At 38.7% G+C, this 16,665-nt stretch overlaps 1 protein-coding gene across 1 annotated transcript in view; it reads right to left on the bottom strand.

Moving 5' to 3' along the window:
* Positions 1-16,665, bottom strand: part of INPP4B (inositol polyphosphate-4-phosphatase type II B) — a 269,367-nt gene that overhangs the window by 120,725 nt on the left and 131,977 nt on the right. The window contains exons 6-7 of the mRNA XM_071555695.1: positions 8,202-8,252; positions 4,788-4,867 (exon numbers count right to left, since the gene is read on the bottom strand). Coding sequence (XP_071411796.1) covers positions 4,788-4,867; positions 8,202-8,252 — 131 coding nt within the window. The remainder of the gene's footprint in view (positions 1-4,787; positions 4,868-8,201; positions 8,253-16,665) is intronic.

Below are 16,665 nucleotides of genomic sequence, written 5' to 3'. Positions count from 1 at the left end.
CTCAGAATCACTCCTGCAATATTACAATCTGAAAGAACATGCAGCACCTGCCAGAGAAGGTAATGCAACAGAATAAAACTAAACAGTGGGACTGTTGCAGTGTACCTGGACTCCTTTCTCCAGTTCTTATCATCCCAAATGGAAATGTGAAAATATAATTAAGAAAAACCAAACCAAGCCCAAACCCAAAGTTTCTTTTGAATGCTACAGGCACACAAATCAAAAAAGAGCTCCATAAGTGCCCAGGGCAAAACTGTCATTAGCTGTGTCAGACACTGGGATTTGAAAACTCCACTGGTGCATGACAGTCTTCAAACAGACATGTCATGCATTTAAAACTTTTCAACAACATCATGAGATTAAAATTGCTTTTGAAAGAAAATTAAATGTGACAAATAGAGGTGGAAAAGTAGGAAAAATAAAAAAGCCTCATGATCATACTTCAGTAAGATAAAAATTTGTACTATTGTACTTTGCACTAACTGTATTGTGTCCACACACATAAATGTACACTCTTCATGTAATTTGTCTAGATAGATGTGAAGAGTATCTCACACATACACACTGTTCAACAGAGCATCAGGAGACTAATTCATTGGTTCTAGGACAGTTCATAATGCAATGGGATAGAACTGGCTTATTTGGTGTAGTTTAGTAAAGCAAAAAGTGCGCTCTGCACTCACGTGGGGCAGTGAAGGTTGTCCCTGCACCAAATTGCTCAGGCACCAGATACAGCCCCACAGAAGAAAGGATTGCACCTTGACAAATCTGCACAGGGACAATGGGGATGGGGAACACAGCACAAGGAATTTAAGAAGTGTCAGTGTGAAGAAGCCCATTTATGGCACAAAATCGAGCTGGCTTACAGGGTTGGAAAACTGCTCATGGTTTTAGCAGACTGGGACAAGAAATCATCTCATATCTGCCTACAGAACATCTGATTTTGAAATAGATTTCTTTACCATCCTAAACCTTTAAGGATTACCCGGCCAGTGTCAGTTCTCTCAGATGTGAGGGAAGGAGTTAGCCAGCAACATCAGGAGCAGCAGGAATATGTGCCCACCTTGGTAGTTCTGGCCACAACAGGTTGATCGAGGCAGAGAGAGAAAGAAGGGAACAAGAGAGGGGTGGAAAAGAAAGCATAGATGGACTGGGAGCAGCAGTCATTTGCCTTCAACGCTGATCTCATCAAGTCACATTACTGCATGTTGAATATGCAAATTTAGGCCTGCTAATTGGTTCCCAAGGCCAAATACCTTTCTTCCAAAAAAAGAAAAAAGTTTCAAAAACACAAAATAAAAGGGAAGCACACTGTGTATTTGCATCACTCTGTTAATTTTAAATGACAAAGCGAGTGACTGCCTGGAAAGCAAACTGCATGACTGAGTCTAGCAGGCAGCCCCTTTCTCCAGTGCATAATACAAAATTAATGAGATTAGCACAGACTAACATACAGATTGTCATAAAATTAATTTCTCCACTGATGCAATATATCTTGAAATATCCAAGCACAAACCCCCTATTACTTGCACAAAAATGTTTACTCTGTGAATTCACAGCGGAGCCCACTGCAGTCAATACCCCTTTTAAACAAGTCTCCTGTAAACAACATTCTGTTGCATTTGAAGGTAAACAAAAAAGTTTTGCAGCATTCAATTCCTCCTGTGTTCATGATTTCAATGTATAGTTGATTAAGTTTCATGTCAAAGCAAGTTTCACCTCAGCTGTCCTGGGGATTTGGCTGACTTACAAAGGCAAGTTGTTGCACACCAGCTTCCTGAGGTGGGTGACATGACATGAAGCAGCCAAGAAACAATCTCAGGAGGGAGGCCAAGTCAAACTAGTTACAGGCAGATTTCTACTCAATTTTAATAGAGAAAGGCAGCTAAAAATCGAGTATTGTACAGCCATCAATTGCTAGGGAAGTTAAGTATTTAAATGACTGAAAAACTTACTGTGCTGCTTTCAGATTCTCTCTAGTTAAACACTGTGAATGCAACTCTTACTGAAGTGCATTTCCATGTTTTCTGGACCACTGAACTACAAGGTGTTAGGAGGGAGGGAAGTTAAGAGGACTTTCTTTAATGAAGTCTTGGAGCTATTATTTAGAACTTCCCAAAAATAACTATGGCTTATCTCCTTTATTTAAAGGAAGTAAGTTTAGTCCTGCCCAAGAATAATGACAATAAGACAGCCAAAAAAAGCAGAGTTCTAGAGTCATACATTGTCCCAGAGGTCAAGCACGGGCACATGTTTAAAGAAAGTGCACAGTACATGACTGACAGACATCCACAATCTCTCAGATAAACTATATAATTCATGCACTGCCTCCTAGTTCTTGTTTAGCTCCATCACTATACAGTTGGCTTACAGGGGTCAGGGGATAATACTTAGTTTCATTCTGCAGTACCCTTCTCAAACTTCTGTGCTGTCTATTAAGAAGAGGATGTCAGACAGATGTACCTTATTTTTCCAGAGAACACAAGAAAGCACTATTATCTTTTTCCTTTGCTGCTTCTTACATGTAACTAACTGGAAATCACACCAAAATCACCCAAGCTAAAGAGGACCTTCCTGGAAACAGGCAAACTATCACCACAGGGGAAGCAGCTAATGGAAGTACTCATTGCTAGCTGTGCAAAAAGCCACAGACTTCAACTAAGAAAAAATCCACATTATGCTCTTCTTAATGGAAAGGTATGGCAAAAAGATCCTCTAAACTCAGCTTAAAACTTGAATCAAATAAAAAAAAGCCAAACCAAACAAAATAAAACAACAACAAAAAAAAATCAAAAAACCCCCCAAAACAAACATCAGTTTTAATTACTAAACTAGCAGTTAGTATACCTAACTCTCATTTACAGAGAAAAAAATGTATGCTTTTTTTTAATTGGATATACTATATCACACAGTCAATATTAAGAAATACTCTCCTACTGAATAAGGCTGTTGTTTTATTCAACAGCTTATTTCATCCCATTCATCATCACAACTCTGTGAGAAAGTTGGAAGCACATGGCATTGTATTACCATTGTAAAATTCAACATTCAAGTCTACAGAAGGCGATTCTGGTTTTATAAATTTCTTATTGGAAACTGCAATCTCAGGTCTCTTGTAACTGAATTCCACTGCCAAGACCAGTTGTGTACATTGTCAACACTGAAGCAATTCTACAAATTGATCTGTTCATGTTCTGATGATTAGCTAGAGGCCCACACGTCTACAAGAAACACTCAGCCACTGGTTTTGTGCACCTTTACCTTTATAGAAAAGAAAGGACAATCAAAGTAAAAACTTCTTTTGCAGAGGTTTTGTACCTTATGTGCCTAATCACTATTAGGGTACAACGGCAGGAAAAGGGAAAATTAGAGCACAGTTTGTCAACAATAAGGAATTGCAGATGTATGCCAGTTCTGGTCAAAATAACAGAAAAATACAAGAACATTCCTTTAAAACCACTTTTATATAGTCACACTGTGCCTGAGAAAGACAATGGCAAGACATAATAACTAAAAAAAAAAAGGAAACAACAATCAAAAAAAAGCAAATCTACTGCTCGTGAGTTACCCATCTTAACTTTTTGCTTACAAATGAGATTGGTTAGACACAAACCACTTGAAAACTTTGCTGAAACTTTCCATTCTGTCAATGGCATCTGTCAGAGGCAATCTTTTGGATCAATTCTCAAGGTGTCAGCCAGTGAGGCCACATTTGCCCCAAAAACTACAGACCACTTAAATTCCTGTATGAATAGACTCTTCCAATCAGTAAGCTGGTACTCATTTATCTAACCATGGATTTCCATGGAGAGTAAGTCAGTTCACATTTTATCAGATTGGTTTGGTTTGTTAGACAAAGTTATCTGCTTGTTAATCATGGCATTTTCTGTCTTTGTGAGAAACTGAAATCAAAGCATTTTGTTAACTTGGTCCTGTAAACTACACACTTGTATGCAAGTACTATTGTTGAAATAGAAAGGTGAGCGCAGTAACAAAACCAAAATACTTCAAGCAGTTTCCATTTCAAAAAAATGCAGTGTCCCTGACATAGTGACAGTACCACAACATCACTGAATGGTTCATATTTGGGCCTTAAGCCAAATTAAGGCTGGTTTCTTCTGCCTGGGATAACAAATGTAACACAACTTCTCTACAGAACAATGTCCCAGGCAGAAGAAATACCAGTACTCCCAGTCACAGCTTCTCTCCTCCCAAAATGTTGCCTGTGCAGTCACATGGTGAGTTTGAGCAGTTGCTCTGTGAAGCTTACCTGCACTTTTCAGTAAAATAAACCTCCACTGAGCTTGCAAAAATCAGCTCAACAAAATGCCAGCACTGTATAAAGTCCAATGAATTTATTCTGAAAATCACCACCTAAAAGGTTTCCCCTAGCCTTCAAAATGTTTTGATTTGTATCATGATTTATCTTAAGCCATGCAAGACAGTTTTAGGAGTAAAAACTGGTTTTTCTTCCTTCAGTGCACAGCTTTATGAAGTATGTGTTCAGCCCAGGTTTTGAATACTGGCTCTGACTCTCCTGCAGCTCTGCACCATCACTAATTAGAGTTGTACATCACACTCCTCACCCCCACAATTTCAGCTTGGCTGTGCAAGGGATCAGGGCTCCCCTGAGCCTTCTTTTCTCCAGGTTAAACACTTGCAGCTCCCCCAGCTGCTCCTCCTCCACCTTGTGCTCCAGACCCTTCCCCAGCTTGGTTGCCTTTTTTGGATTAGAAATGCCAAGGATTATTAATTCCATGTGTTTCATAACAGAGGAAAACACTCACCTGAGGGTAAGGGTCAACTGCTGCTCCTTTGACTTCACCAGATCTCCTACTCTAAAAGTTGCACAGCCCAGGAAGCTTCGCTGCAAACCAAAGCAGAAAAAAAGAGATAACATATCGATTGATTTTTTTAAATTGTTACTTTTTTTTGGTCTCAACTCTTTCTCTATTTGGAAATCTTTCTTTAGAAAGAAATAAAAATATTACAGAAATACTGCATTTCAATATAACAGCTTGACACTCTATCCAATAGAAATGTTCTATGTATCTGTAGCATGATTATCAGCAAATTGCTGAAACTCTGGTTTTATGGGCAGGAACCTCTCTCTTCTCCATTAAGAACAGTCTAACAGCCCAACAAAAGACCAGGTTGTAAGGTGTACAGCCACAAGAAAATTTGCATTCAGTACAAGCATTTGCATTTTGCATCTTTTTCTCTCAAGATTTCTAATTCTTGTATTACAAGAAATCCTAAGTTTTCAGTGTTTTACCAAAAGCTGTTCTTGCTATGGCTTTTCCTCAAGCCTTTGGCACTACCATCTACATAGTTCAAATATAAATGTATTTGCTAAAAATGTATTTTTAAACTGAGTTCAGTGCAAGTTTATTAACAGAAATGATATTTCTCTAGTTTATGGCAGTGCTTGTAAGCACTTCTTTCCTTTATTTCCATTGTAAGGTGGATTTATTCACTGCAGTACACGTGCAGAGAAATGTGCTAATGAAACTAAAATGCCTAAAGTTAAATTAACCTATACCACTATAATCTTTTCTTTCTATCAAAATGACCTTCACTTATAAAAATAGTGTAAGGAGAAAAAAGATTAAATGTTCTTTTGCATTTTGGTTATTTTTTTACCCTCTGCTCATATCCTCCTGCATATTGCTAAATTCCCATTTGGTTAACTTGGCCAACAGCAGCATTTTTGCCTTGGGAACAATAGGAAAGAAAATAACAGCCAACAGCCATCTTCTAGCCATTTATCTTTCAAATATACACCACCATATCACTTGCTCTGAATAAATCGTAATGAGATCATGAGATTATGTGCAATTTCTGCAATAAAAGAATAAGAACTACACGAAGTTGGGATTTTATTACACAACACTAATTTTACACTACTGTTGGAATGGCAAAGTAAAATTCCAGGCTCAATTATATACATTCTTGGATATAAAAATTAAAGAAGAATCCATTCACTCTGAGTCAACACAGGCTGCACACAGAGCACAACTTTATCCTTCAGAGAATAGAGCAAAGAATTTGTTGCTACTGAGAAGCGTAACTTCCTTTAGTGACAAAATCCTTCAGGAAATCAGCTGGATATTGAGAGTCTGAATGTGAACAACAAAGCTCTACACTGAGTTTTCTACCATATAAAATGCACAGTTCAATTCAAATTCTGAAGCTGGGCAGGTACCAACATTGCTCTCCAATTTGGTAACCTCAGCTATCAGCTCTTGGCTTGTTCCTATCAATGACACAGGCTTAGATTTCCTTCACTTCTGTTGATGCTTAAACAGCAAAGGAAAATGGACACAAGTTGAAAGTCTAAGGAAGGCTGAGAAAACTGGATTTGGAGCAGGAAGTAAGGAAGAAAGGCCTGTAGGATATAGAGAGACAATTACAGCAGCCATACAAGCAAAGAGCACAGTTAGTTTTCACCACCAAAATGCAATGTACTTTCCCAAGGAAGACATCCAGGTTGGACACCTGGTGATGCACAGCCTTGCCAGAGTGAACACACAGGGAGTTCTGTCTTCTTTTACATCAGTCAACATGATGTTTCTGCACCAAAGTTCTGTGGTCACACAGCTAGCTCAGATTATTTATCTTCCTACAAGAGCATATCCTTCTTAGTACAGTAAGAACACATCCCACAGCACAATGTCTACATGGCAGCCTTTATTCTGGCATTTGTGACATTTGAGTGCTTGTATTTGAAACCTAACCCTCTGGAATGAGGGAGAGGGATGTTTGGAATAAAACTGATATAAGGTTGAGTCACCTGGGGCTTCTTTTTGCAGCACATCAGAACTATAAATCCATTTAAGAATCAGAGTCCTCTTGTGATCAGGGCCAAGAAGCAACTACACTATTCTCTTACACAATTCAAGAGCTTTGGTCATTGTATTCACTAACCATCTCTGAGTGTCATATCTAGTTCTTTAGGGTGATGAAATTAAACATGAATAACTTTATCAACTTAAAACTTTCTACTTAAATGTCTATTTCATATTTTTAGGTTTATTTAGAATAAAATTTTCTTTGCCTGACAAGACGAAGGTATTTCCAAAATCAAATAAAATCTTAAATGATCCCATGACCCAAACAAAGAGAGTTATGCTAATGTCCAAGGGGTCTAATCTCAAACAATGCTGGAGAATACTTTTTCCATACTGATATAGATACAAATATCTACCCTGGGACCTGAACTGGCAGTCTACAAAGCAATCCAGCTTTGCCCATGTGACTTGGAGAGACTGCAAAAGTAGAATTTAAACACAATTGCTGCTGTAATGCTAATTGCAGAGTGATGTTCCTCTGTAATTTTGCTAGTGTTGCACTTACAATTATAAATCTCAAGATAGGTGGCTCGAGTAGTTTGATGAATAATCTCAGCTAGCCAAAGACAAGAGTCTCTGGAATAGCTATATGCAAAGCTGAAAGACATTGATTATTTCAGGAAGATTGAACTTGGTGCAAAGCTACAGATTTTTCAAACACTGGCTGATGTCTTGAAAACCATGTCAAGGAATCCCTGATAAGGCAGAAGAGCCAACACCTTAGGCTAAAAATTTAAAATCCCAGTTATTTTACACTTTTCAGACATAGATCTAATACCTGCACCAGATGGTTTTTGCTCTTTTAGTCAGCTGTAGCAGGACCAACATTTCCCACTCCCACAAGGTGTCCATATTACCTGGGAGGTTTCAGCCTGCTCAGACCCAGAAATGACATCCCAATAATTTTGTCAAAGTTCCATGGATCTACACATAAGAAACAAGTCCTCTATATATCACCACTGTAATTTCTTAAAAGGCAAACCTAAGGCAATTCCTACTGCAGAACATTTTACTCTCTGCACATGAAGGCCAGAAGGTGACAGATCAGACTCACTGAGGCAGTGCCATTCCAAGCTCTGTCTCATCCAGATTTCTCCCATGGGAGTAGCAGGAAGTTTACATAGTTGAGCTTGCCTTGGGATAACTTCAGTTGAAAAGGATTTTCAAAAGAGATGTGAATGGGATTACATCAATCCTTGAGACTATCACTCCTGCCTTGATCATTTTATTCATTTAACCCAGCTTTTGCTATTAAAAAAAGCTTGTCAGCTCCTGCTGAGCAGCAGGTGTCTGTGTCTGCTGATGAGGTAAAAAAAGTCCAAAAATCAGTTAATCAAGATAATTGCTTACCCCAACATCTGCTCTTGGTTCCTTGTGATCAGGTAGGACACTGGTGCGGACCTGAGGGGGGGAAGAGAAAGGCAAACAAAACATTACATTTTTGTTGCTGCTTTCCAATAAGAATGGCAGAAGTGCTTGTGCATGTTTCCTCATACTTTGGACGTTTTGGAGATAAACTTAAATTTGAGTTATATATGTTCATATAATTGAATAACAATTTATCAAGTTGAAATAATTTAACCACAATAGCTGCTGCTTCCTATGGAGAAAGTCTCTCCCCACTACCCATTTATCATTCTGAACGTTCCCAATTCTCTAAAAGGAGAAAGGCTGTGCTCAGTTGCACCTTTCCTAAAATCAGACTCTTTGGATCTAACTTGAATGACATAATTCTGCACCTAGAGGCATTTCCTGGAACCAAAATTTCAATCACAAGTGAAAGAACGCAGAATGTTAAAAAGTATTTTCTCCAAATAAGAACCTGCCTTTGGCAGCTGATGTGCTGCAGAAATCCTGACCCCACCCTCACTCCATGTATGGCCCTGCCTTCTCCTCCCACTTGCTGAGCACCTTTGAGATGACAGATGTTTGCAGGCATTCACAGGAGGAAAGTCTCTGAATTCTTTCCTACATGGAATCTGCAGTTTTCCCTGCATTTTCTGCAAGGTGGAGCTGCCATTGTACACAACTACTTACATTTCACAAGAACAAGTATGGGACAGCCTGACTTCCTCTTACTCCTGTATTTCCCAAAATATGGTACAGGTTGGGAGGTGCCTGTGTCTTTAATGTCTATATAATTTTATTGTTGAGTAGTGGTTGAGAACAGAGAACTAATTAAAAAGTGAAAATTAGACAGAAAAAGTATAAGAAAACCTCTATAACATCCCTCTAACAGCGCCTGCCTGGGCCAAAACAGCCCATTGGAATCACCTGGGCAACACACAAGGGAGAATATACTGAGCATCCACATCTGTTTGATTACCCAGCCTAAATAACAAATATTCATTTACAGCACAGCCCCCCAAGGACAAATTTTTGGTTTGATTTCCAAGTAGAAGTCAAACTCATTTTACAAATCTCCCAGCAAAAGACTCATTTTGTCCATGCCCTCAAATATGTCCTTCAATTCTTCTATTCTAGCTGCAAATTACTACACAAAAAGAAACCCTCCTTTAAAAAAAAGATCATTTTAATTGTTTGTTATTCTAAGTACATGTTAGAAAGCACCAATCAAAAGTCTACCACAAGACTCAAAGTAGAACCACAGCTTTTCTCAGTCAACTTTTATCCCTTGATTCCCTACAGTGAGAACAGTTTTTTGCCACAAAAGCCTGCAGATAGTAAAAAATTGTAATAATTAATTTAATGAGGGCCAGCATACTTCAGAAATCTGTGGGAGTCCTCATTTGGATGCAATTTTACATTTAGATTTTTCCCACCAATGTAACATCAGCAACTCCAAGGCATTTGGTTTTCTACAGAAAACTAGTACAACATTTTCAAGGCAACATTCGTATCCAAAAATTTACCTTTAAATGCTTCAAGTCACAAATTAAATAAAATTACTTATGTTTCCTTGTCAGTGGTGCATATCTTTTGGAGCTGGGGAAATAAATTAGAGCAGATCTGCTTCTTAAAAGAAAGATAGGATGTCAATGCCAGGCCAAAAATGCTACATCATTTTAAAATGCTAAAAAGCTGTTCCATGCACTAGTCCTGAACAGGTAACATATGGCCCAACATGCAAGTGAGGTATTTCTATTTCCTAATTATTATGGATATTTATTCAAGAAACACAAGCAATTAATTTAAGAACGAACTTTTCCCTTCATCACTGACTTAGAAGAGATGCATTTGCAACCCAGCAGCAGCTCAGCACGTATTTTAAAATGTGTACCTGTTTCTGCATGACACTAAGGTGTGCTTTACAGCAAGAGAAAGCTCAAGCATCTTTTATGCTTACTGAAATCAACATAGGATCATGGAATATTCATTCCTTCTTATGCTGGATAAAACCTCAACTCAGAGCAATGTATTTCTGTTTTTCTGACCCAGCAGAGAATGAGAAAGGGATGTCAACACATCCTACAGCCTTCCATATAACAAAAACTTATTTCTTAATTCCAAATGAAGTTGAAATAGGGCAACAATTTCTGCTGAATTTTTGAGTACTTTTTAGTCCAGCTATATGCTTGTTTTCAACTGGTTTTAACCACTTAATAACCATTAGTTGTACACTCAAATGTACCACTGTGGTGTTTGGTGGGACTGACATTAGCTGTATCTTGTTTCTCCCTGAAATACATTTCTTTTGAAAGGAAATGGGATCTTTTGATCTACTGGTTGAGTTCCCAAATAAACTCTCCTAATACTGTAGTTATCAGGATCCCATCACAAGATGTTCATGCAGGCCCAGGCAAACCTCATTACAGCCATAGGCAGACAGCTTGTAACCAATTAGAAAACATAAGAAACAACTCCGCTCTAGTCCCAGTCCACAAAATGAAAGAGGAAAAAGAGGAGAGAAATTCAAAGGATTTGAAAGACCAAATATCCTCCCAGTATCTTCACAGAATATGTGAACTGGAAGGGAGCCACCAGGATCACCAAAGCCAACTTTTAACCATGCACAGGACCATCCCCAAGAGTAACACCAAGTGACCATACTTTTAAAACCTCCTTATAAACCAACCTTTTCCTACTGGCCCCAGTAGTATTGTAGAACAACTACAAAATACAAACGCAAGCAAAAAGTCATAATTTAATCCCAAGTAGCCACTAACTACTCTGTTAGAATTTCAGTTTTCTCAATAGTTGCTCTAAGTTTTCCTGAGCAAATTGCAAACCTCTGGATGGTGAGTTTCTTCTCAACTGGGGTAAGACCACACTTCTCTGGAGCAGCACACACTGCAGCTTTACCTTCCCAGACAAGGTAAGTATGAAGAGATCAAAAAGGTAAGAAGGAAAGACAGCTTGTAACCTAGGCTAAATGTACAATGTTTATGGCAAGTACTCATTCCATGATTCTGTTTGTAAAATAATAGTTATGTCATATACAGCACAGCTGCTTGTACCAGGAAGAACTCCAGTGAACTACGGTGGATACTCATGATACATTTAATTTTCTTTACATCTCATACAGAACAATATGCAATGAGTAGCTATCCTTATACTTTCTAGTACATTTATCACAGACATATCTGTCCAATTCCCCCAGGCATAAATGCTAAATTCGGCTTTAATTATCTGTCCTTTAGTATAAGGCAGTCTCATATGATTAAAAAGAGCATTTCTTTCAGTCATTCTGGGCCACGTCCACACACGCTGTCAAAGTTCAGAAAATTGAATCATTATCATTACTGAATCTTTTGTGCCTGTCCTTAATTAAGGCCTTTGCATTTCAGTTTATGATCAAAGGCCATGTTCAGAAGGCACTCAAAGTTTGCAAACAAATCATGCCAGATCTTTTTCTCAGTTACTCTCTATTTATTGCATCAAATCAGCAGTGCCTTCCAGTGTCTGCCCAGTGCTCACTGCTGTTGGCTGCCCAAACGCACTGCTCTGTCCTCACTGTTACTGCTTCTGGCACCTCAGAATAGCTGGGCACACACCACAGCAGGCAAGGCACAGCATCAGAGACTGCTCAAAGTAGTCACTGAAACTTTGACTTAAACTCTTTCAATACAGCACCTTCCAGGAAAGCATTCACAGCTTCACTATAACTCTGGCAGTCGTGTAGGAACACAACGTGCCCAGACACATTTCCCTGGAGGTGCTCTGGGACAGTGAATATCTGCATCCTTCTCTCCCCCACAGGGAAAAGAACTCCCAACTCTGCTAACACAGGCACCACAACTGCACAGCCAGTCCCATCCTCACCCCCACTGCCTGCCTGCAGCCAGGCAGCATCACCCACCAGGGGCATCTCTTGGAACCTTGCAATCTAAGAAGATGAGCTTTGTATATATGTGCTGGACGAGCTGCAAATGCTGAAATTGCTGCTGAGCTCCGCAACAACATTGATCAGCTTTTCTAGGATAGAACCCATTCCAGTACATGCAGCAAATTAATCTTTAAAAGAAGTTATTGTACATTCACCAGCTATTTATTTTCATCATATAGATTAACAATTTGCTAAATAGTTCAATCAACATATCGTAGTCAGCAAAGGAAAACAGTTCTGTCAATACTTTGTTGGATATGTGCTTATTGGATGGAGGACAACACCAATACAGTAATTTTCCAACCTTTAGTGCATAATTATTTCTAAGAGTCCATATAAAGCAAAAGAGAAAATCTTTTTCCAACAGACATGTATGTGGTATTGCAGGGTTTACAGTTCCAATGGAAAAGTTGCAATGCAGAGACACTAACAAATGATAAAATTGAGTTCAAGATGAAACAAATCAAGGGAACATAAGCTACAGCAAGTTATTCCAATGCTTTTGCAGTGTTATAATAAATATACATTATTATTATTATTTAAATTCACAATAAAAATTATAAACTATTAGATATATACATTATATATATAAATTAGATATATAAATTTCCCTACTATAGATAGTAGTGAATGTACAGGGGAAATATGTAAACCCCTATTACTTGCCATGTCCCAACTAATAATTTCATCGATTTATTTATCTGAAAAGGTCAAAGGGAAAGACAGGTCTGTCTGTGGATGGCTGGATACTTTCCATAGGCAGTGTCTGACATGACTCTCTTGGGGAGTGTGGACTCAGCATCATTCATTTAGGCAGCACTGATGCTGTGTACAACCTCCAGGCAGAGTTTTCAAGACATGAGGATAATAGAAAACACATACTTCTCAGTCTCAAAGAATCATCATAAAATGCTTGTCTTTGACTTCTCTACAGCTGAGTATCTTTCTCTGTGTAGGCTGCATCTTTCTATGCTTTCTAAAGAAGAGTAACAACAAGAGAAGCATTATGAGACCCCCTTGAGCAAAGACTAAGGTTAACAGAATTTAACTGCTTATCACAGAATCACAGACTATTCTGAGCTGGAAGGGACCCACAAGGATCATTGAGTATGGAGGTCCATAACCAGGTGTAGGAATAAGGAGCAGAAAAGCATAAACATCTTCAGTATTTGATTGCAAACACATATTTGTTTGTTTGTTTTTCCAGCTTGAGCATTTGTTCAGAACTGCCTTAAAAAAACACCCACAGTTCAAAAGGAACAGATTCCTTGTGAAATCTCTCTGTACTAAGTACACACCAGTACATACCAACATAAAACACAGCAGCAAAAAACATACCAATTCTGCAACATCCATGTGGGAGCTGGAATAGATCAAGTGACAGAAAAGATCTATATATTATGAGAGCTTTGGGGTGTGCCACAGAGAGCCAGATCTGACCCAGCAAGGCTTTTAACTCAGCCTAATTGCAGCCACCCCAGAGCTGCACCACCTTGCACTGTGCCCTGTGCATACAACACAGAGGGTATCCATCCAACAGCCCACTGGAGCTCAGACTCCAAGGGGAGGCTCCAACTTGGGTACAGGGCCCTGCTCACCATGGCTCAGTCTAAAAATTGCCAAGCACAGCTAAGAACTGACTGTGGGGATGGTGGGCTAGGAGGAAAAAGGACAGCTCCCGTTAATGGTCTGTCCCTGACAAAGCACTGAGATCACATACACAGCTTCTTCCTCAGTAGCTCCAAACCTTAAAATCACAAAGCTGAAAAACATACATTTGGAATAAAGTTATAACCCCTTCCCATATTGAGGTCTGTTCACTCCCACATAAATAACTAACCCTTGAAGGCAAAGTCCTAAGTTCGATTTACCTCTCGGTGTTCCTGGAAATAAGAAAAAGCTGTAAAATTTATCCATGTAAACCTAAATAATCTTTCATATGTTTTCAGTGTACATAATGAAAAAGTGAAAGGAAGAAACTGTTTATTTACCTTGTTAACATACCACACAGCATGAGCAGTGGATTCAATTTTTTTTTTACCTATTTGAAACAGCTATTTTTTTCTTCTACAGAGAAAGATCTGTCAGCTGTAAGGTTATGTGAGAAATTAAAAGTGACAAAGAAAAATGGTCTTTATAAATTAGAGATAATTAACATTTGAGTCTTAGCATCATTAAAAATAGATGTTCTTCTGCTACCAGTGATGCCTGCAATTCCCTGCTTTCTTGCACTGCAAATTCACAGAAGGCAAATTCTGGCTTCTGTCAGCAAGCTGCTGCTGGAGCATTCCTGAGCTCTTTTGGCTACACATTTACATGGGCCAGCCAATGGGGAGTTCTTACTTACTCAAATCCAAATACCTCAGGCTGGTTATTGCAATTCCACTATTCAAAAATCACCGAGACTGACTCCACAACCCAAAAAAAAGCAGCAGTTAACTGCAGCCAAGGAAACATCCAGATGTTCTGACAAATTATATCCCAAAGAATACTCACTCTAGAATTATTAAGAAAATAGGACATAGGAATATATGTAGGCTTTTTTATCACAATTTTTCACCCCACTCCCCCCACACATAACATGACTGGCAGTCTCTCAGTCTGTCTATCTCAGCATCTTGCCCCCTCTGAAGCAGCAGACTAAAGAGTGTTTCTAGCAGGAATTTCAGGGGAAAATGCCTTTCCAGAATGCAAGATTTCAGCACTGCTCACAGGGCCTGAGGCAGCTGGACAGAAAAAGAGAAAAAATCTATCTCATTTCCATATGAGTATCAGACAATCTGTGCCAAAAAGTCATGCTAGAAAAGCCAAGGAGAGAACTTGTTCTTTAGCTACTTGTTTCAGGGGAGACTTGGCAGGCTACAAGCCAAGGGTGATGAAAAGCTCATACAGTTGTCTGATGCACAGCCACTCAACTTAGTCTCACTTCAGTGTATGACACACAACATGAATTAAGGCAAATATTGCTGGACCAGATGAGCCCAACAGTAATATAAAAGTTCCAGAACATGACCCTCTGCATTAAAACTTCAGTAAAATTTGCATTTTGATTCTAAATATCTTGACAGAATAAATTGAAATCCCATTTTTTTTCTTTACTGAATAAAGTCTTTGAGTATGCTAAAATGTGCATTTCACGATTTGTATCTATTGCCATAAAAACTGCATTAAGAAGTCTTGCTATACATTAAACACAACACCAGTGGAAACAAAACAGTGGAAACACTGATGAGCCAGTTACTGACAAGAAACAGGGTTTATATTTGCATCTTGTAGAGGCATTTCCAACACTCCCAGTTCCTCAACAGATTGCAACATCTACTCAAACGGCAAAAGGTTATTCATGTATTAAACACATACATAACAAAGAAGATCTTGCTGCCTTAAACGAGCCCAGACCTTTCAATACTCTGCCCAAAATCTGACTTCTGACTCACAGAAAGAGCTGAGAAGGAGAACTCAGAATTTCAAATGCGACTGGAGCAGACACATCCCCAGTATACACCCCTCCAAAATTCCCTCCAGAAGCTGCTGTTATCCCTCTGTCAACACCTGAAAGCACCGCCAGCTGGGGGCCTTAAGTTCAATATTTTGAATAAGCTATTTTTATGTGAGGTACTGAACTAACCAAATAGCAGCTCGCCCAGAAGCAAAAAGTCAGAATAAGATTACAAAAAAAAAAACAAAAAAAAAAATTTAAAAAATTGAAGATTGTATTCCCCATGCCTTGTTTTTAGGTAACTTTTTAACAAAAGTTTTTAAATTTTAAAGTGAACATTTCAGAGCAATTATGCTCAGTCAGTCTGTCTTGACCTTCTTCGTTTCCCACCGGGGGTCTCCCACTGGGAATTCCAGCAGTGGATTTTCCCAGCAGTAGCATCATTAGAAAGAAATTTTGTGAAGACTTAAAACAATTAACATCAATTCCCTACATTCTGTGCCACGTTTACAGGCAGGGCTGTCCATCAGGATTCTGGACATCAGTGAGATGTTGAGAGAAGCAGAGAAAGCTGCATATGAAAAGACTATGAGTACAGTACACATTTTCTGACTAACCCCACTCCCCTAAAAACCAGTCATAAAAGTTTGAAAAACAACCAAGAGTCTGATATTTTCAATAAAAAGAACTGTTAGCAACACAGGTCTGTAAAAACCTTCAGGTCATTTATTTCAGTTTTTTTCACTGTCACAGACACAACACAATAAAAAAATCTCCTTCACTTATTTTTGAACTACACCTTGAAATTACTTTAATTTCTTCTCCCTCCCTTCTGACTGGAAAGCCATTCAAAAAAATGATTGCAATGATAGTTCAGAGTCATTTTCTACTTTGTTGCCTGTCATTATTCACAGGGAGTTTATACTCATTTGCTCTTCTGCCAACATGGTCTTTTAGCTAAGTAATTATTTTCTGTTCCTCAGACTGGTCTCCTGATGTATTAATAAGAAAGGAATCATATGCCCGCCTGTACTTCATTTTGTTAGGATAATAAGCCAAGGTTTCCCAAGACATTGTCACAGAATAAG

The sequence above is a fragment of the Pithys albifrons genome, chromosome 5, assembly GCF_047495875.1.
Source record: "Pithys albifrons albifrons isolate INPA30051 chromosome 5, PitAlb_v1, whole genome shotgun sequence".
Taxonomy (NCBI): Eukaryota; Metazoa; Chordata; class Aves; order Passeriformes; family Thamnophilidae; genus Pithys; species Pithys albifrons.
This window is presented reverse-complemented; position numbering and strand designations above follow the sequence as displayed.